At 41.0% G+C, this 22538-nt stretch overlaps 1 protein-coding gene across 9 annotated transcripts; it reads right to left on the reverse strand.

Annotated features, from left to right (window-relative positions):
* Window positions 1-945: 945 nt before the first annotated feature.
* On the reverse strand, window positions 946-11560 carry SNRPB2 (small nuclear ribonucleoprotein polypeptide B2). 9 transcript variants are annotated; one of them, XM_014734997.3, is made up of 7 exons: window positions 11438-11560; window positions 9626-9733; window positions 9065-9237; window positions 5005-5145; window positions 4123-4173; window positions 2607-2695; window positions 946-2150 (listed from the first exon to the last, which is right to left on the reverse strand). In XM_014734997.3, exons 2-7 carry the CDS (start codon window positions 9687-9689, stop codon window positions 1991-1993), a joined length of 678 nt encoding a protein of 225 aa, XP_014590483.1. In that variant the 5' UTR covers window positions 9690-9733; window positions 11438-11560; the 3' UTR covers window positions 946-1990.
* Window positions 11561-22538: the final 10978 nt, after the last annotated feature.

Here is a 22538-nt window from a genome sequence, read left to right on the forward strand (position 1 = left end):
ATTTCTGCAACTTTTACATAAATTGGAAATGGTATCTAAATAAAGCTTTCAAACGTAAATCAAATGTCACTCCTTTGCTCGAAGTCTTCTAACAGAACATATGTCTACCTGTATGTGAATGTATGTGACTTATATGTGAACGTTCATAGCCACTTTATTCATAATAGCCCCAAACTGGAACCCAAATGCCCATCAACTGGCAGAACAAACTGCTCATGGGTGCAATAGAGATGAACCTTGGCAGCCGACCAGACAGGGCACAACCTGGTGATACAAAGCACATCAGCGGCTGCCTAGGGTCGGGGATGGGGGAATAGACTGGCTGCAAAGAGGCACGACAGGGCTTTGAGGGGTGATGGAACATTTTACATCTTGATCATGATTACAGAACTGTATACAACTGCCAAAACTCATCAAATTGAACACTAAAATGAGTGTACTGTATGTAAATAACTTTAAAAATCCTCTAATAGTTCCCCAATTCACAGAGCATAGGCAAGTCCCTAAAAAGGCCTACACAATCCCCTCCTCGACTTCTCCCGCCACAATGACCTCTCTACCTTCGCTCAGACAGCCGTTGACTGGGGGTGGGTCTGTGAAGTATTTTCTGTTCTCAGACAAGCTAACGACAGCCACTGAGAGTAAACAGCTAGAAAACTGAATAGCAATTGGCACTGCTGTAAGAGCCAAGAGCATGGTCCTTTTTCTGGTAATTCAGTTAATATATCTGACAAAAGCACATGAACTCAACAACTAGCTTATTCAGAAGAGTCATACTCTGAATGTGGCAAAGTTTTAGGAAAAATAATTATGTTCTCCTCCCTATATATGCAAAAGAGTGATGTGATAATCTACTCAATTCTAAAAGTAGTCATTTCATAAGTATAAAAATTTTAATAAGGAAAAGTTTTGCTCAAAGAAATATTAAAACAAGAACACACAAAAAACGATCAATAGTGTCACTTTACTATGTGCTATCCATGCAAAAAATTGTCCACTTCTAAAGATATCCATTGTTTTATTAGCAAGGGACTAAATCAATAAGCTTAGGTATAAATCAAACGCTAAAGAAAATGAGCCCTGGAAACATTTGAACACTGGTGTTTAAGAATTACAAAGAGGCAACAAGACTAGGATTGGCAACCCTTTGCAAGTCAGCCTATTTGTCTTCAAAGATGATCGATTGTAAAATCTTTCCCTTGGAGGTCTTTCAATAAAGAGGGTAGCTATTAACCAATTTCTTTGGGAACAATCCTGCCTCAAGCGGATAAGAGCATGAAATGTGAGGTCTGAAGAGAGCATTCCCCTGCCTTCTGTTTTACCAGGAAACAGTACATACAGTTACTCCTAGATGGCCGTTACTCAATAAACACTGAATGAAAAGATTCATGAAATGTCTACTACCAGCCAAATACTGTGCTCATTTATTTGAAGAAGAAGATCAAATTTAGATCCTGCCCAAGTCTTAGTTTCTTTTCTTCTAATATCCAGGATGATCATTTTTATCAATACAAGACTCATTTAAAAAAAAAAGACAAACTCCAAGATGGCAGTTCATATGCATAAAAAATAACACTACAGAAAATCTAATCAAGGGCTTGATCTAACTCTCCTTTACTTTTATTAAAATGGTTCAATGTTTCTCTACCATTAGCTGCTCCAAAATAATACTAGAAAAGCACTCTATTACAGTTCTATTTCCTTACGGTATGTTCTAGACTAGCAAAAGTATTTGGTGATAGGACAGTTGAGCTAAAAAATGAAGTATTATGTATAGAATACAAATAAAAGTTTACTGTACAAAATTAAGGCCTTCATATTTCATACTTCACTAAGGCTAAAGAAAGATTAGGCAACTTTTTTAACCCCTCACAAAAATTTCAGTTTCACTTTCTCTCAAGCCCCAACTCTTAAAATGGCCAGACCAAATGTTATCAAAACAAACATTATAAATAACACCAAGTCCTTGAAAAGACAACTCTCCCAAATGTCATTTCTTGGCATAGGTGATCTTCATGGCATGAGACGGTGTGATCTTAAATCCTTGTAAAGCATCCCTGGCAGCTCCAGCCTGTCCGTCATTTTCAAATTCAACAAATGCAATGTCATGCCTCCCAGGTACCAAACGTACTTCCTTGAAACCAGGAAACCTAAAAAAGAAAAAGAAAAACAATTTATATATATGCAAATATATGAAAGATATCAAATACGTAAATGTTCATTTTGTGTTTAAATTTGTTATATTTCCTGATATTGGTCCAGGAAAAGTATCACATCCAAACAAGAATCCTGAGGATGAGAGTCTAAAACGTAATTAATACCATGCAAGAACTGCAGGAACAGTAAGCTAATTCTATTTTTGTCATTATATCAAAGCTTTGTTTCCTGTTTTACTCATCAATCAGAATTAATAATTCAAACATTTCAGGTAATTTAGCTTTTTATTTGCTAAATCAGCAGACTGGCTTCAATTCACGATTAATCCCAGACCAAAGCAATGACCCCGCAGGGAACTGTTGTTGTGACACACAGATGGACTCAACCCACAGACGTCCCATGTGTCCTGCAGGAGGCTCTCAGACAGACTTGTTCATGGAAAGACTTACTGATTAAACAGCATGGATAACATCATCTCATTAGTCTCTTCTGGTAAATTATTAAGGAATAAAATATAGTTTGGAGGGTAATCAGGGACCTATTGAAAAGAAAAAAGGCAAAGTTAGCTTTAAGTATACAAAAGATTGTAAGCCATCTGGCTCTTACATTAAAATCTAAACTTCAGAGAGTTACATTCCACAGTTTATGAAGGCTTATGAAATCGTACTACATCCAACACTAAAGCTGAAAAACAATTACACCAGAAAAACAAACAGAAACCTAACTGCAACTAAGAAAGCAGACATTCAAGTCACTTAACACATATTTGGAAGATCACAAATCTTATTAACAGCTTTTAAGTATTTAATTAACAGTATTTAAAGTATTTAAGTTTTAAGCACCTGGAGGTCAGCTGTAATTGTAATTTTAATTTTGTCATCTGGATTACAGAATTGAAAGATCCTAACAAAACTAGAGAAGGCAGCAATGTCATCCCTCTTCAGCTGGTGACCCTAGTAATAACACTCAGATATTCTATTCCTCTGAATTATTATTTACTACCTCTCAGCATTTAAGAAAGATTACCACTTAGAACCACTACTTGGTGACTTTTAATGTTTTCTGCAAGTAAATGAGGTACAGATAGCATCCAGTTACATACAAGTAAGCAGAAACAGGCACGGCTATTAAACTATCAGATACTGCAGCCTGAGGTTACAGGGCACCACAGAGAGACGGTCCTGTGGATAAGAACCTTGTCTGCAGGCGCATTTCATGAGGAGAAAAGATGAAGTGTAAGGAACTTATAGCTGACAGAATTAAGCTGGCACTTGTGAACTGGCCTATAATTATAGAAGAACTTCATAGTAGACAATATAAGAAAACACAAATAACTTAAAATCAGAGGAGGAAAATCTCCACGGATTCAAGGATCCTGCCAGACTCCAGCACCCGAGGAAGCATGTAGGAAACCATCAGTAGGTAAGTGAGGCTTTCTCTTCAAGGCCTTTGGCGAGGAGATTTGGTAAGGACTTTCTAAAACATCTGCATAAGGAGACTTCAATATATTGGTTCTGAGGAAGTAAGAGCAAGGGTAACTGTGAAACAACTTTGCTCTGTGAGAAAAGACGGCTGCGTGCTTCAGCTGACTGGATGGAAGACAGCTGTCACCTGGCCAGACTCCCCAGGCTGTGGGTCTGCAAAGCCCTGGGCTATGTACGTACACAGCGGAAAACAAGAATGTCTGCTCCTGGCCAGCACAGAGATTAAATTCTGTCATTTTGATTCCATCCTTGATACAATACGGAAAGCAAGGAATAAAGTAAGTCAGGTTTTGCTTTCTCCCTCTTAAAGAAAATTAAAACACTTTGAGGAATGAGTTTCTACATTAAAATGTTACATAATTTAACATCTTATGTTTTTTTGATGGAATTATTTTCAGTTTTTAGAGACATGCAAGTTATATATTGTTATTGGCTTATAATTTTATTTTAAAAAGTAAGTGCTCTATGGAAAAAATATTACCTGAGGATTTGGTGTTGAATTTCCTTGGGTATTCACTGAATTTGGTGTTCCCTAAACAAAAGGAATAGGGAAAGTTAAAATTTCCAATCACTCTAAAAAAGTTGGAGGTGTTCATCATTACTGCATGAAAACAGTATTGATTTAAACAGATTTCTTATTCCATTTAATTTCACTTTAACAATTATTCACGTATTTGTCAGTTATTTTTGAAAGATCTAGCCCTACACTTTAAAGACTATATCATAAAATTTAACCTCTAAGCTTTAAAATTGTGAATATATTAATATCATACATTTATAATATATAAGTATAAAATTATGGAGAAATATATGGAAAAACCAAGAACCAAAAACCAGTCTTTCTTACTTTTTTTAAACAATTAGACATAAGTCAAACATTATATTCAGTGAAACTCATTTCTGATCACTTTCAACCCAAAAGTAACTACTTTTTGGATAATTTCACTTTTATCTAGTATTTTACATTATATTTTGAATTTCTGAATTGTTTAAAGAAAGGAGCTTTGAGTGGAATACTCATGATTAAAGATAATATCTACAGCATTACTTACGGGCAGCAGAACTTGAGAAATAAGCCAATAGACATTAACATATTTTGCAGAATCATGGAACTAAACGTCATGCAAATTCAAATAAAACTGTTCAATATAAATCCGCATATGTAAAGGTTTATATTGTAAGTTGGTGCTTAAACATAGACACTGGATTAGAACTCAACCACTCCAGGTTCTCAAAAGTCCATTTACACACACATAACATGCATGTGCACACACACACCCCTCAAAGATTATCCCTTGAGGGGAAGACAGACTCCCTGTTAAGTTTTTAAGACTAAAAGAACAGGACCTTCTGTCCATCTCACCTGACCAGGCTTTTTGTTTGCAGTTGTCGCAGTCTGTTCCACAGTTTTGGCTTTTTTCTTTTCTTTTTTCTTTTCTTTGTCAGCAAAAGTGCCACGCATTTTAGATATTATATCAGAATCTGTTTTTGCATACTGGATTCGCTGTTTTAATCATGTGAAAACAGGTTACTTTTCATTATGCTGAAAGCTGTTTACACTAGTCATTAATATTTCAAATTTCATTTCCCAAATACACTGCAAGCTAATTTTAAACACATCCCTAAGGAGATCTGTCAAATACACTGAGAGCCAAGTGAAAATAAATTGTGGCCTATGATTCGCAATGTAGACAAAGTTGGATTCAACTGTGTTTATCAGAAGAAAAATCACAGACTTTCATATGGGAAAAACAGGTTTGAAGTACCTGCACGACTGCTTCTCTCCATTTTATAGAGAAAACTGGGCTGGAAAGTTGTGTATCCCTTAGCAGGGACTCTCTAGGGTCAGGATGTGTCAATCATCTTATGCAAAGTATCGTATAGAAGTGCTCATTTCCAAAACTAAAGTACCAAAGATTGAGAACAACTTTCCTTTGAATCTGATTGTTTTTAAATGAAATGACTAATCGTGGCATCAACTCAAAATTTTAAAATGCTTTGAATGGAAACAAAAAGATGGCATCACAACTAGAGCAACTAGGCCACTTGCTTACTCTTTCTAAGCCGCAGGAACAATATGAATCAGGGAGACGACAGGCAAGTGTTTCAAAACACTGTTCTAGGACACCACTTCATAAACCTTAATGTGCCTTCCAACTACCTGGAGAGCTTGCAAGACTGCAGATTCTGATGCAGTGAGTCTGGGTGAGGCCTGAGATTCCGCACTTCTAACAAGCACAAAGGGGATGGTGGGGTCCACACTTCGAGTAGTGTGGCCCTGGCCTAAAGCATTACCACACAGGTAGATTTAACACCTATTAACTGTCCCCAAATTTTTCCTAGGAGTTAAAACTGCTGCCTAGGGTGTGCTTATCTGCAAACTGCAACTTTCACTTCAAGGAAACACTTCTCTGGAGCTGAAAGAGCTGAAACTACCTCTGATCACAGCAAAACACAATGGTCCTACAAATTACTAACTATGATTGTCTTACATAGCAAGAATTTGGTCTCGGTCTGAAGGGAAGAAGTGACATCCTAAAGTAGTGTATGAAAGCAGGAAACTCGTCAAAACCAAGAGCAATTCTTCCCTTTCATTCACTTCAGCTAGAGATTAACGTGCTGGGGAACAAGAGAGGAAGCGGCCCACAGCTCCTCCTCGGACCTGAGGCTTTCTCTGGCTGCTCCGAGGGTACTTATCCCTGCAAGCAACTCTGCTGGTCATGCAGGTCACCATCTAATCAAAAGGACAGGCTTAGACTAACTCTGCCTTGGTCCCAAGGATTCCCTCTCAACTCCCCTGGGTCTTCAACCTTCTCCCTGACCTGAACAGATCGTGGGCGACCTTGTGTCTGTCTTTATGACAGTGTCACCTGTGAAAATCTCTGATCTCAGCCACTGCTCTTAGCTGGCTGGTCTAGACCAGTAGTGCTCAAACAGAGGCGATTTTGCCCACCAGGGGACAGCTGGCACTGTTGACTGGAGATGTTGTTGGCTGACATGCTGATACGCAGCAGAGGTGAGGGATGCTGTTAAATGCTCTACAATGAGCAAATAGTCCCCCACAACAAAGAACTGTTCAGTTCAAAATGTCCAAAGTGTCAATGTTGAAAAACCTTGATCTGGAATAAATACCTGTAAGGGATAAAAGTCTACCCACAGCTTAGAGAAGGGGCAAGATTTACATTTATGCCGAAGGTTTCGTGACAGAAGCCCTTAGGAAGATGGTTCTAATTTACTGAGGAATTTTTGGCATTAAATAACTAAATGTCCTTGAATTACACAGTAATTTTCTTCTGAGTTCCAAGTTACAGCAAATTTTCTTCATTTCTGATCTAGTACGTTGGAATTAGAAGAGTAACTAAAACCACCTAAATAAATACAAACAAGACAGCTCGAAGAACGTTCTTCTCTGTCTTCCAGGATGCTGGAGATTTGGCAGTTATCTGCTACCTTCCTGAAGAGAGAGAATGTACCTCCTAAAATACCTCCAATATAAGATCAGTCTAACGGATTTTTCCCATTGATTTAATAATTAGTTGGCCAGGTGAAGCCAATGCCCAACACAGCAAACAATTTCCAGCTTTTCTGTATTTGAGTAACAGGCACATGCAAACTTATCATCTCAATTCAACAAAACAGCCCTGAAAAACCTCTATGGGAAGCAAGTGTTCCTCATATTATTGTAATTTTAGATCTAAATTAAAACCCAGTTTTATGCTCTTGCCAGCTGTGATCTCAATTATGCTATTTCTTCATACTACTAAGAAACATGAGCTAGTTTCAGGAAATGCCAATTAACTAAAAACTAGGGTATGTAGGCATAATCCCCCAGTTTTCTGGGGTAGACCTTTCCACACAGATGGTGCCCAGTCGCGTAGGAAATGATGGGAAAAAGAGAGCTAAAGAGAAGATAAGAAGAAAACTTGCTCCAGTAACAGACAAAAAGCGCTCGGTCCAGAAGTAAACAGTGTAGTAGAGGGGTCCTCAAACTACTGACCACAGCCAAGACGGTCTGTTTTCGTAAATTAGGTCCTGGCGGAACACTGCCACACTCATTCATTTGCATACCATCTAGGGCTGTGTTTCCTGCTATAAAGGCAGAGTTAAGTAGCTGCAACAGAAATTATCTGGCTCACAAAGTCTAAGATATTTACTATCTGGCCCTTTACAGACTCCTAGTTTAGGAAAAAAAAAATCACAATACTGAGTATTAGGAGATAAGCTTCCAAAGTCCTTATGCTGCCACTGGTAATATAATTATAACCCAGATAGGCCATTAACCTTTCTGCGCCTGATTCTTCATTTGTAAAATAAAGAGATTAGACCAGTTGTCTGAACTGCAGACTATGGGCCAAATCCAGCCCGTGACCTGTTTTTCTATCGCATATGAATTAAAGACTTTTTTTAAACAATTTTAAAGTTATTAAACACACACACACACACACACAAATACGCAACAAAAACTGTATGTGGCCCACAAAGCCTAAAATATTTATTGTCTGATCCTTCCTGGAGGTTTTGCTGACCTCTGAATTAGACCAAAGAATAGGCAATCTGCTTACATTTTACAGGGGGTGAAACCAAGCACCGGCACAGAGCCAGTTAACGGTAGAACCAGAATGAGGACCTGGGTCCTCAAAACTCTGGGCCTTGACTCTTCCCCCAACACCCACCCCGTCACATTCCAGTCCCAGAAAAAAAGCACTCTGAACATACCCAAGGTACAGTGTATGCACTCACATGCACAAGCCCTTGCTTTGCACTCTGTCTCCGCCCTGCTCCAGTCCTCCACCATCTCTTACACCGACAGGCGCCTCACTGAGCTCCCTACTTCCCTTCTGGCCCTCCCACAGTCCAGTCGTCATCCAGCAGCCAAACATGAACCTCATTATGTCACTCCTGAGTTTAAAACTTTGCATGTATAACTAGTTCATTTTCATTCATTGTCATTCATTAATAAAACCTATGAATTTAAGTCTATGAATTTTCCTTAGATCATTGCTTTATCTGGAATGCACAGCTTCTGATATATCAGTAATTCCTGAAACTTCAGATTAGAGTTCCTCTTTGACCCAGGATTTTTGTTTTGTGCTGTTTCACAAGTTTATGAACAGAGGTTTCTTTTTAATCTTCTGAGCTATTAATTTCTAGTTCTTTTGAGATAAAAATATTGCCTATACAGACATTTTTTTTAAATATTCTATATGTTAATGTATTTTGTTTTTGTCCACTTGAACTATCATAAATCAAGTGCATTATAAACTCTACTACTGTGTTCCATAAAAAATGCAAATAAAATAAACCCAAACTTGTTTTAACACATAATTAAAAGTAGAAAACAATAACCATAGTTTCAAGTGTATTTTTACAAATCTACTATACCATTAATATCAATTAAAGCCAAAATATTAAGATTGACTTACCATTGGTTTACCATAGAATGGAAATCCTTGTAACTGTCTCAAGGCGTTAGTGGATGAGCCCAGTTCCTTAAAGATAACAAAGGCTTGCCCTCTCATCTTCATGGTCTTTAAAGCCACAATATCTACCACATGGCCAAACTGAGAAAACAAGGCATACAGGGATCTCTTCAATTCTGGGAAAAATGAGAGGAGAAACAAGCTGTGAATGAAACAACGCCAAAACTCTTCATAAAATGACACTGCATGGAGTGCCTCCCCCACCATGTACTTACTTATTGATACAGTTACAAATGTTAATGAAAACATCATACTATTCCTATTGACTAATTTAAAAAGTTATCTGAAACCATTTTATCTTTGAGTGAAAACAGATTCAACACATTTTCAGCCCCTATTTTTATTTTTAGAAAGCCTTAAAATCCTTACACAAAAAGAAACAAACCATTATTTCAGGCACTGAGAAAGCAGACTAGACGTGAGGACTCGAAGCAGTACCATTTTCAAGACGGCAGTAATTAAAGACACTTTGGCTGTGAACAAACATTTTTAAAAAGTACTTACCTTCTTTCTTAATTTTGTCATTCATGTTGTTGATATAAATTGTATGATTTGGTCTGATATCCATGTTTAGGGTTAAATTGTTCAAACAGTCTGGAGACAGTAACTATTCTGTTAAAACAGGAAGGATTAACATACTGTAGTGCGGCATAAGGACATAACAGAGGCGTTACTAACTTTTCAATTCTCTTTCAATCCCAAATATCAGAAATTATCAGTTTAGTGGTAGTCTTTAAAAGCTCTCCAGCACTTGCTAGCCCTCCTTCTTAAACAAGAGAACAGTTCTCAGGCTCCAAACTTGGTAGAGCACCAGCAGCCAGCCAAATTTTACTAACATTTCACTCAATACATTTATTTTACACTATCTTTCAAATGTGACAAGTGATGCTGTTCTTCCATCTGCCTAATGAAATAACTTTTATTTTTTAATCAACTACTTTAAAATTGAGTAGATCTGAAGAAAAGTGAAAAAGAAACTAGCAAAGGTATGCCCAGTAAAAATTATTAACATAGAACAATGATGAAGTCTGCTACGCACTACTTCATGGGTACATTTAAAAAGGCCTTTCATACCTATTATTTAATTTATAAACACCATCTCCAGCTGTCCTGACTCCCAGATTAACTGGAACCGACTTGAAAGAATGGAGCTCAGAGAGAGCAGTATCCCAGGATGCTTAAGAGCTCGGATTCTGGTACCAGCCAGAGCCGAATTCATATCCTACCTATACTTCCTACTAGCTGCTTGACTGCGGGGCAAGTTCCTCAGTCCCTCAGGCCCACATCTGACAAATGGGGATGGTAACAGCATTCACCCAAAGGAACTCAGAAGACTAAGTAAGATAAAGTTCTAGCACAGTTCCTGCGCGGACAATAAGCACTTAGAGCACCTGTTACTAATGGCTGTTACAAGTTAAGGGACTTGCCTAAGGTCACACAGCTAATAAGCAGGCCTGAGAATTCAGCCCTTGTCTTCTGGTTGCTTGCACTTTCCTTTCACACTCACCTCACTACTTCATTTTTTACACTGTTTTTAGCTGCAAATTGTGACCCTGCTTTATTTCCTTGGGTGCCCCACATGTTCACAAATATTTACACCCACTGCAGGTGAAGAGTATATGACTGACAAGGGAAGAGGCCACGGACGGGGAGTGAACGTGCGCGGGTTAAAAGGTGAAAGCTGACGCTTCCAACACCTGCGAGCCCCTAACCTGGAACCTGGAGGAGTGGGGTCGCCAAAGAGGAGAGGGAAGTGGCAGAGAGCTCAACGGAGGCAGACAGATCAGCGGAGAGGCTCTTGGACTCCCTCATGCAAGGTTTGCTGGTGGCCTGGACTAGTGCAGGGCCACCGGGAGTCGCCTCCCCAATCCCAAAGGGGCCTCTAGAAGGCACCGGAAGGCGCACAGCGAGTTGTAAACGCCTCGCACAAAAAGGGACGCCAGTTATCTTCCATTGCGTTCCCGCGAGTCTCCTCCCGCCACTCCAGACACATTCGCCCACTGCCCGGCCGGAAGCACAAGGAAGCGGCCACGCGATCCCCGGCCCCAACGCGCCCCACCGGAGAAAGGCTCCTAAGTTCGGGGGCGTCCCCGGACCAGAGCGCCGGTCTCCGTCACCTCCGCGCCCCCTAGCCGAGCCTCCGCGAACCCCCGGCCGACGCGTCCCGGCCCCACCACCCAGCCTCGTCCACGCCCAGCTCCCACAGGGCAGCGTCGGCCGCAGCGGCAAGCGGCAGCGAGGAAGAACGCACCCCAACGCACCCGAGGCACCCGCCGCGCGCCGTACCAGCCGAAAGCCGGAAACGGAGCCGCGTACCGGAAGTAACGCTGCCACGCGCCGCAATCGAGCGCCGACAAGTCGGGAAGCCGAGCACGGAGTCGATCGATGCCCCGCGGACTCCAACGGCAGCTGGCCATGTCTCTGCGCGTGCGCACACCTGGCGGGCGGGAATCGGGAAGGAGGAAAGGGAGGAGCTTGTGGGAACCGTGTAGGATTGGGCGGGACTCCTGGCGCCGTGGAGTGAGGGGACGGGGAAGGGTGGTGATTCCTCGCCCTTACCAAGACTTTGCGCGGTTTTTACCCCCCACACAAGGGTGCCTTCCACCTTTCCAAATCCTATGTGGTTTTACAGCCGCCAACTACCCAGGCAAGTGCCCTGGTTTCGCCCTTCGCTGGGCTCTGGCTGCCCCGGTTTAATATCACACCCAGGGCAGCCAGTATCCCCACAAGTCAACTTCGATTCCGGGGACTCTGAGGGAACTCTCCTCCAACACTCTACCGATGAGCTTGAATCCCAGAGGCAGCTCAGTTTGAGGCCCCAAAGCGGAGGAATTGATGTCTCTGTCCGCCCCTCTCACCTGATGAGGCAACAGCGCTCCACTACTAACCAAACACCTGTAAGATCATCTGCCTACACTCACTCAGAAAAACATTAATTTCCTATCATTCTTCCCACTCTCTCATCTCCCCACAAAATGTCTACATTGTTAGAGGGTAATAGAAGTTGTTGGTGTTTAGGCCCAGCTGAATGGGAATTCCAAAAAGTGCATGCATTCATTCATGCATTCATCAAATGTGTGTACAGCATCATCCAGAATAGGAAATGGTGATAATGAGCCAAGGAGAATCCAATCTTGTATATTCCCCTTAACTAACATCTCTCACCCTCCATTTCCTCATCTGTAAACTATGGATCATAATAGGACCTCCTAGAGTTATTGTGAGGATCAAGTGAGCTAGGTGTAAAGCCATTAGTACATTGCCAGACACAATAAGTGGTTCATAAATGTTATTTCTAAATGCTGGCTATGACTTAGACATATACGTGAAAGGACCAAATAGGTTGGTCTTGTAAGATGGGGATTTTTATTTTAAAAGATCACCTAAAGTCACAACACCTTGAAAATAATGTGAGCTTCTTGAAGGTGGGGATTTTTGTCTGCTTTGTTCACTCAAGTACCCCAGTAACTAGAAATGTGGCTGATAAGAAATGTGTATTGAATGAATAAATGAAGCTTCTTGGAAAAATCAGACAGCACTAATCAAATGTGATATAAAGATGAACATAAGCATAGGAGATAACGTTAACCACAGAAAAGCATTATATTATATATATAAAAATTAGAAGAAATGTAAATGGCCCTGTCTCAGTTAAGGAATTATGAAAGAATATAGACTATCCTTAACACATTAAAAGAGAATATAAAGTAAATAAAAACAAATTTTGAATAACAAGACAAGTTGCCCTGCACATTAATATGAGCATCTGAGCCATTAATTAGTTCTGTTTGATGATAATGAGGATGGATAAACTATTTTTTCTGAAAATAAGCTATAACCTGACTGTATTATGCGAGTGGTTCTGGCCAAGAGCTCTTCATGACTGTTAAAAGAGGACAAGGTAGGGCTTTGTGAAGAGGCAGGAAATACTGCCAAGGGAAGCGCAGAGACCTAAAGGCAGACTGTTCGACATTAGGCTGTGAGAAGGAAGTCATCCAATGCCAAATTAGTGGCAGTGATCCGCACGCTCTTTCCCAGGTTCTAAAAAGAGCCAGTGTGTTTTCCTGTCCTTGCGCAGTTGCCTGGGCTTCCCAATATCCTGTTAATGGTCCTCGATGGTTTCCTGAATGATTTTGAGAAACCAGTAATTGAAAGCAGGACTGGGAAAAGGACGAAAGGGAGAGTGGAGCTTTTCTGGTTTTGTGGGAAGCCTTGCATGGCCTGGTTATATAACTATATTAAAAGCATTATAATATCTACACTTTGGTCAGATGTACTGTAAAATAACCATCATTCCTTTATAATCAAATTCACCTCTTGAGGATCAGATCCAGAATCAGATGTTCAAAACTCACGTTTTTAAAAATAATAGAAGAACAAATGGGTTTATTCCGAGTCCTGCTCAGTCCAGTCTCTCATATTTCAGTTAGGCAACATGATTTACTTTCCTGGGAAACAAGTTTTTTATGGAACTAAGTCCAGAGGCAGCACTATAACACCCTAGCCAAGCTTCATGTATCTACAGATGATGAAACTCACTTGTTTTAGGAGCAGCGGAAAAATTACTACAAACAGTTGGGAATAAAACTGTGTCAAGACATCTAAATTATAAGGATGAAAAGTGAGGAGTCTCTTAGTGACTCTGAATATACATATATTTTCTTACCTTATCTGCACATGTTTTATGTTTCTCGTTAAGTGTTTTCAGTATCTTGCTGTAGTAGTTTTGAGACAGGGCCGTGTTTAAAGGAAAATGCATCATAAAACTATGAAGGCTAAATTTTGACTTATTATGTTAGATAGAGCTGCGAAATGTACGACAATTTGTTTGTGTCTTCTTTCTCTCCCCTGGTGGTGATTACATTAAGAAATTTATGTAGAGTGAAATTATTTTCACAACAAGCATTAAACAAATCTATGCATTATTGTTGAGCACCAAGTCAGGCTTACCTTTCCTAGATGATTGGGTTATGTTAGCTGAAACTTCCTAAAAAGGACCCCCACCCCCGCAGTTCAGGGAAGAAATCGTTTTGTGTAATTATTTCCTCTTAGTCCACTTCAGTCCTTCTGTTTTATTCTTTTTGGAAATATTCTTGTTTTCAGGGAAGAAAAAAAACAAGTGACTTTCACCTCTGATATGTACTGCGGTGTTAATGTTAATAATGGGGTATTATTCACATCCCCGAGCATAATACCCTCTCCCAAAATAGGTGGAGTCTGGGATAGGCTATGGTAATATATGCATTCCATGAAGTTTGGAAGCAGCAGTTTGCCTTTAAAGACCTGATAACTAATCCAAAGTAGTGGGGGGGGGGGGGAGGGGAACCTGCACTTCTTCTGTTCAGTATTATAGTATGTGTAAGTTGTGCTCAGCGTGATGTCATCTGACCTCCCCTGAGGTTCACTAAAGTAACCGTGCACAACTGCCATTCCCTTCAGGACTGGAAGTAAGATGCCAGTCCTGTGAGGCCCACCTAACAAGCCAAATATTATACAGAAAAATCCTCAAGTACAGCAAGTTTTTATTCCATGATTCAATGCTGTAAATTTCTTCAGTCTTAATTCCTATGACAATTCAAAAAACCAAAGTTAAAGAAGGAAACTTTTTTTTATGTTGGACCTCAATTATGTACATTCAAACATGATATATCATTGATTTCGTGGGCATACCCCCAGATACCCTAATCCAGTGCTTCTCAAATGTTAATGTGCACACAGGTCACCTAGGGATTTTGCTAAAATCAAATTTTGATTTGGTAGAGCTGGGAAAGGGCCCGAGAATCTGCATTTATAGCAAGATCCCAGGTGATGCTGATGCTGGTAGTCGTCCCCCATTTTCTGGGTAGCAAGACCCTAAGCACTTCCTCTTTAAGAAGGTGTGGTAAGTTATGCAACATTTCATACCAGTTAGCTCAGGAGCCGCAGAGCCACTACCAGATGCAGAATACTATCTTCTTATGCAAACACAAACTGACTATTTCTTTCAAAGGAGGTACTATTTATCTGAAACTTTATTTTATCTGCCTTCTACTGGGCACTTGGAAATAAATCTTAAGTGAGAGTGAGAAAGTCTGGAATTTTTGTGTCCTCTTGACATGAGAGTGTTTGATGGTTTGTGAGGCCCTGGGTCACTTTCGGATTTGTGGCAGTCGGTACAGCAGTGCACAAGCGTTCTGGTTCTTGCCTCCTTCCAGGCTCATGAAGGGCTTGCACTTCCCCACTCCCTTTGAAAATTGGCATGGTCGTGTAACTTGCATTGACTAACAAAGTGGGACCACATGAGCTATGCATCACTTCCAGACAGAAGTGTCAAGAGCCAGTCCACAATTCACCACGTGCCCTTTTTCCTGTCATTGTGATCTTGGAAACATATCCCAAGATGGAACCTCTGTCAAGCTTAGGTCCCTGCGTGACTATAATGATTACAGAATACCTCCCCTACACACACACACATTCAAATTAGTCATGTAACATAAGCAAGAAATAATTAACTGAGATTTAGGGCATATTTGTTAATGTAACAGAACCTCACCGTTCTGACTTTATACACTAATTAAAACCACCTCTGAGAAATCATTCTTAGAAATTTCAAAAGAGTTTTACATGAGCAGTTTCACAATTACAGGTTACTTTTGAGTGCATAAGAGGTTGTGTATCTGAGGTGACATTCTTTTTGAAGAAGAAATCAACGTAATCAATTTATTACAATATGATCCATCTTCCGAGTGACCTTTATTGAGTAATTTAATCCCAGATTTATTGAGCACCTATGTAAGATGGCTATATAAGAAAATATCTTGAGGCCTAGCAGAGAGAAAAATTAGTGGTTGGTAGCATTTTCACATACCTTCAGAGAAGGTTCTGAAGAAATAAAGAGATGTCACGTTCACGCTCTAATTTTAGGGTGGTCAAAATTATCTGGCAATAAAAGATCAGGATATCTATAAAACATTTCAGGTAAGATTTAACATCATGAGACAGTTTGGATTCTTATCACAAAGAAGTTGAAAGAAAAAATGAAGCCTTTAGTTTGAATTGCAGATTACATTCGGACAAGACAACGCTGAAAACTATTTCTGTCTAGGGAATCCAAAACAATTATGTAAATGAGACTCATACTTCCTATTCTATTTTGTTTAAGGAGAATGTGGGTCAGTTCAACTATTGTAAATTTCTCTAATATCCACTGGCAGAAACATCAGCACAGGGTTAATGAGTTTATTAAAATGGATGGTGAAAAAAATAAGAAAGTGTTTATCTCTTAATGATATTGGATAGTCTCCCTTTAATCATAGTCTTTTTCTCAGCTTTAATATGAAGCTACTTTCTGACATTTAACATTACCAAATTACTTCAGCTTCTAAAATGTATTAATATAACTTATAATGCATTTTGTCACTTCAATAGAAGATTCTGAATGAGACTGGTCAGTTTAGAAACCTGAAAGAAATTAGTTCTAAGTTATTTCCTTGTGACTGAAATTGCAAACGTCAGAATCCATTTCAAGTGGCTAAGACTGGAAAAGCTCATCCCTCGCTTCATTCAGCAGAGGGTGTCCTAGACGTCTTTGTGGAGTGTTAAGCTTTAAATAGGTTAACACTGTACTAAGACTTGGGGACACTCTGATCTTCACTGAACAACTACAACATAGCAAATCCTTTGCGAGCTACTGAAGACACGATAAGGAACAGCACAGACATGCTACCTGCTCTCACAGAGCTTCTGACCTCTAGGAGGTGTCAGATCAATAAGCAAATGTTTGTGAGTTTTGAGTGACAACTGTGGAGGTGTTCCTATTACTACTGCTACATTGCAAACTATCCCCAAACTTAATGGTTTAAAACAACAACTGTTTGATTATGTCTCATGGGCTCTGTGGGTCAGGAATTCACTCAGAGTGTGGCTGGGTGATTCTTCTACTCCTTTTGGAGCAGCTGAAATCACTCAGTGGGACTCAGCTGGTGGACGGGCTGGTCTGGAGGACCCACAGCTGTACTCGCTTTGGCGGTAGTAGTAGCTAAAAGACTGAGCTCACGTGGGACTGTCAACCGGAGTGACCATCATGATGCTTCCAGCTTGGTGGTCTCAGGGTAGCTGGATTTCTTACATGGGGCCAGGTTCCCCTAGACCAAGTGTCCCAAGAAAATTAGGTGGAAGCTTCATGACCTTTTTGGACCTAGCCTGGAAAGTCACACAACAAACTTTTAGCAATTTCTTGTTGGTTAAAAGTGAGTCATAAGGCCAGCCTAGATTCCATTTCTTGATGTGGGAATGGCAGCTTCACACTGTAGAAATCTTGTGGGAAGGGAGATACTATTATGGACACCTTTTTATTTTTTATGGTGAAGAAATTAGTATTTAGAATTAGCCAGCTGGATTTAGTTTAGATGGCAACATCCAAAGCATCATAGTCAGGAGCCAGACATGCCTTCTTCTCTCCATCAGGCGTGATCAGGGTGTTGGCCTCGGCCACATCAATACCATAGAGCTTCTTCACAGTCTGTTTCATCTGGTTGTTGTTCGCCTTGACATCCACCATGAACACAAGTGTGTTGTGGTCTTCTATCTTCTTCATGGCTGACTCGGTGGACAGAGGGAATCTGATGAGACCATAGTGCTCAAGTTTATTTCTCCTGGGCGTGCTGTTCTGAGGATATTTGGGCTGCCTTCAGAGCTGCAGTGTCTTGGGCTGTCTGAAGGTGGGTGATATGCAGATCTTCTTTATAACCATCTTTGCAAATGCAGTCTGCCAGAGGAAGAAAGATAGAAAGAAAGAAAACAGAGGCAGAGGGAAAGACTTTATAGATCTAAAGGTGAGAAGGAGCAGGAAGTTAGAAAGGGAGCAAGTAGGAGGAAGGGAATGGACAGTTCCCCAGGCAGAGTAAATACTTCTTGCAAAAGCCCTGAGATGAAAGGGAACTTGCCAAATTTGAGGAACAAACAAACAAACAAACAAACAGACAGATGTAGCCAGAGCGTAGAGGGTGAGATTTCCAAGATCAGGTAGCATCTTGTAAGACATGCTATGCTGAGAGCAATAGAAATCAGATGTTTAAGCAGGGGAGTAATGTGATCTGAGTCTTCGCATGGGTCTTTCTGAATGAATTGGAGGGGTCACATCTGGGCCAGTTAGGAAACGGTTGTGTTGTCCAAGCTGATGATGAGAGTGGCCTAAATTAACGTGGTGGCAGAGAAGTAGACAGATTTGGGTTCTTTTCAAAGACACGATTGACAGGTCTTGCTGGTTGATTGAACATGGAGAGGGTAGGGATTATGAGATGTATTAATTTCCTAGGCCTGTTGTAACAAACCAGCACGAATTAGGTGGCTTCAAACAGCAGACCTTTATTCTCTCGGTTTTGGAGGCCAGATGTCTGGAGTCGAGGTGTCAGCAGGGCCGTGCTCTCTCTCAAGCTCTAGAGGAGAATCTGCTCACGCCTTTCTCTCAGCTTCTGGTGTTGCTGGCCATCATTGGTGTTCTCTTGCTAGTAGACGGATCACTCAGCCTCAGTCATACGTGGCTTTCTTCCTCTGTGTCTGTCTCTGTGTCTCTTCTCTTCTTATAAGGACACCAGTCACATTGGATTAAGGACCCAACCTACACAAGCGTGATCTCAGTTTAACTTACATCCTAATCACATCTGCAAAGACTCTATTTCTAATAAGGTCACATTCACAGGGGTTAGGACGTCAACATATCTTTTGAAGGGGGCACAATTCAACCCACAATATGAGGAAAAGAAAGGAATCATCATGCCTCCCAGGTTTCCAGCACAAGTACTTGGGGCAATAGTGGCAAACGGTGTTGCGGTGAGAGCAGGCTGGGGAAGGCAGCTGGGGAGGAAGTGTTTCATCTTGAATAGGTTAAATTTCAGTTGACTGGGAGATGTCCAGGTGGAGATGTCACGCAGGCAGTTGGATGGACAAGCCTGGAGATTTCGGAGGGGAAATTTGGATGGGAAGCCCTATGTCGTGGGAAATGTACCCTGCTGAGTGACAAATGAGGGAATGCAGATAACTGGCTGGTGAGAACAGAGAGAAAAGCCTAGAGCCCAGGGAACCTCCACGCAATCTCTCAAGACATGGGAGAGAAGAATGAGGCCAACAGTGTGCTGGTAAATGTCTAACAACTGCTTTCCAGGGGGAGGAGAGGAGAGGAAAGGCCCGATTTGTAAAGTTTGCCAATTCCCTTGGTGTAAATACTCCCACCATGGTCACAGGCTTGAAAAGTTCCTGAAAATTTAAAAATTGATTTCTGCAAGCTGGTACAAGCTGGCTCCAACACACCCCTGGCCCAGTTTCATGCTACTAGTAGTGTAAGCTGAACAGTTAACGTATCCTCTCTGGGCCTTGGTTTCTTTATCTATAAAATGAATGGCTGCTCTCTTCAAGCTTCCTTTCTGCTGTCAGATAGCATAAATCCCAACAGCAAACCTTTGGTTCTGTCCTGATAGTAATGGGGCCCTTTGAACAGAGGATGTGCTGTTTTACAATTACACAGTTGAATGGGCAAAGTATAGGTAATGACACTCCTGTTCAGTGACTGTCAGTCCTGGCTTACAGATTTCTATACACATAAAGGAGGAAGGCTGGAAAAGACTCCCTCACTCTCTGGAGTCCTCTCTGTTGGGGTCTGTAACGGAAGGCACCCTCTCACCCTTTTTCAAAGACACTGCTAGGATTCATCCTGTTCTTCAGCCAAATAGCTGTCAGATAGGTTGGTCATTCTAAAAGCCAAGTTTGACTGATAGTTTTCTGCGTAATATGCTTCATGTTATCGTCAATTATTTTGTTGCTTGCCAGACCAGGTGTTGAGAATAGCCAAATCTTGCCTTTGCCACTTACTAGATAGGAGAGCTTGTACAAGATACTTAACCCCTCTAGGACTCAGTTTCCTCCTCTGTAAACTGGGGTTAATAAGAACCAAACTGAGGGCCACCCCTAACATCTGCAGCCCCAGAGAAAGAGTACGAAGGGAGTCTGTTGGTCCCTTCCTCTCCGAGCTTGCCCCATCCCTTCTGTTCTATTCCAAACCTCCAGGAACTTCACAAGGAAGATGCACAAACACCAAGCTGGTGAGTCCAAGCTCTATTCACTCTCTCCTCAACTTGCCCTGCCCCAACAAACCACCTACAGGCTGTCCCTTGGACAAGGTCTGTCCTTGGGAGTAAGGAGACCCATGGAGGCCCTGAAAGAGGACTTGAGCCATTCAGACAGAGGATTCTGAGGTCCCTGGACCCAGATTATAATCCCTTAAGGGAAGGGATACCGGTTCTGGGATTACAACCACTTGGCCCTGTGGACTGGGAGGGGCTCCCCTGCCCCTGTTGTCTAAGGGTGATACTGTCAAAATAAATGGTTATTGTATTGATTATAAGAAATAAAGTAATGGGAAAGAAACTACCACATGTTTGACACATAGTGGGTGCTAAAAATATTTGTTTTCATTTCTTCCTGTGGTTCTATTTGACTAAAAGGGGTTCTTTCTATAGGAATTAAATATATATATATTAAGCACATTCTATATACTGTGGGAGACACAAGGCATGTATAATATACCATATTTTCTCTCATAGGAATTACAAATTTGTTAAGGAAAGAGGACATTTAAAAAGTGTAACTGACCCAAAAGGCCCCTTTTTTTTGAGGAAGATTAGCCCTGAGCTAATATCCACTGCCAATCCTCTATTTTGCTGAAGAAAATTGGCCCTGAGCTAACATGCCTATCTTCCCCTATTTTAAATGTGGGATGCCTGGCACAGCATGGCTTGATAAGCAGTGTGTAGGTCCACACCTGGGATCTGAACTGGCAAACCTTGGGCCACCGAAATGGAACATGCAAACTTAACCACTGTGCCACCAGGCCAGCCCCTCAAAAGGCACTTTATGAAATGTAAAAAATGGTACATGCGCAAGCTCTGTGAAGTGCAGAGAAGTAGGAAAATTTGAGCTTGGACGCTCAAAGAAAACCAAAGAGGAAGCTCTGAGAATGGACAGAGACAAATAAGACATTCACAGGTCACATTCAGCGACAATGAGTGGACTCTACCAGTGTTAGAGTCAGAAAGAAATGTGAAATAAACTGGAATAAATAGTGGTGATCAGCTTCTTTCTATCTTTAATGCTAGAAAATGGGAAGCCATTGAAGGTTTGTTTTTTTTAAGACTAAAAAAAGTCAAAAAATTACTCAGAGGTTTTTAGTTAGTATTTTGCATGCAAATTGACCCTTACAAGGGAGGTGATCCATAGGCTGTCAGTGAATGAAAGTAAATAAGGATTTATGAGAGAAAGGAGAAAGGGGAGAGAAAAACTGTGGATGGTCTGCCCGCAGTGAACCTTGGTTTACTTGTTTGCGGTAAAGTGATTTTCTGGCAGCTGGTTAAAAAGTCAGCTGGACCCTCTGACCTTGAGCAGCGTTTATGAATCGAGCATAATCTTTAGACATGGCAAAAGCCCTGCAGAGTTGAGGGGTGGCACCCACATGAGGCAGGCCATCCCTTTGGGATGCCTGCATGTCTCTTTCATTAGTATCTCCACCTTCCTTAGGCCACGAAGCACTATTTCCTTCTTTAGAGATGCTCAAGCACATTATGTATAAGTAATTTAATGACATTATTAAAAGTTTTTAAAATTGGGCAGGAAATCACCCTTTTAATACAATTTTTCTATCAGGGGGTATTTCTTATGACCTATTTTATATGCTTATTTTGCACAATTATAATTGAATAACATAAGTGAATGCATAATTTTGCATCTTGCTTTTTTACCTTCTATTACGTCATTGCCCTCTGGAGATTTCTCTACAGAAGAGTTTTGGCCTCACATCATTTCTTCTCACTCCTAGCTCCTCAGGGGGTCGTCAAGAAGGAATTAAAGATATACCAAAGGAAAAAAGGGGAAAAAAGCAATAATCAGAGCAATAAAAATTCTCAAGAAGCAAGACAGACGTCTTTAAATAGTTCAAAGTTTGCTGTGGAGGAGGAGTCTGGCTTAACCCAGATAATCCCAGAGCTCTGAGTTAAGACCAAAAGGTGGACATCACAGGGAGGCAAATTTCCTCTTTTAGAGCAGATTGAAAACTATGCGGGCTGTCTCAGGGGTAGAGAGTCCCTGTCCCTGGAGGAGCTCAGGGGAAATGGGAAGGCCCACCTACCAGGGACACATCTGAAGGTGTCCAAGCATGGAATGCGGGGCAGGAATGAATGGCATCTCAGAACCCTGACATTCAGCCTGTTGGGCTGTTCTGGTTTTCTATTGCTGTGAGCAAATCATCTTAAAAATTAGTGGCTTAAAACTACAACAATCGTTTGATTATTTTCTCTCATAGCTCTAGGGATTGGCAAGGCTCAGCTAGGCAGCTCTTACTCAGGGTATCTCCTGTCAGACAGCGGCTGGGGTTGGGATCACCTTGAAGACT

The sequence above is a fragment of the Equus caballus genome, chromosome 22, assembly GCF_041296265.1.
Source record: "Equus caballus isolate H_3958 breed thoroughbred chromosome 22, TB-T2T, whole genome shotgun sequence".
Taxonomy (NCBI): Eukaryota; Metazoa; Chordata; class Mammalia; order Perissodactyla; family Equidae; genus Equus; species Equus caballus.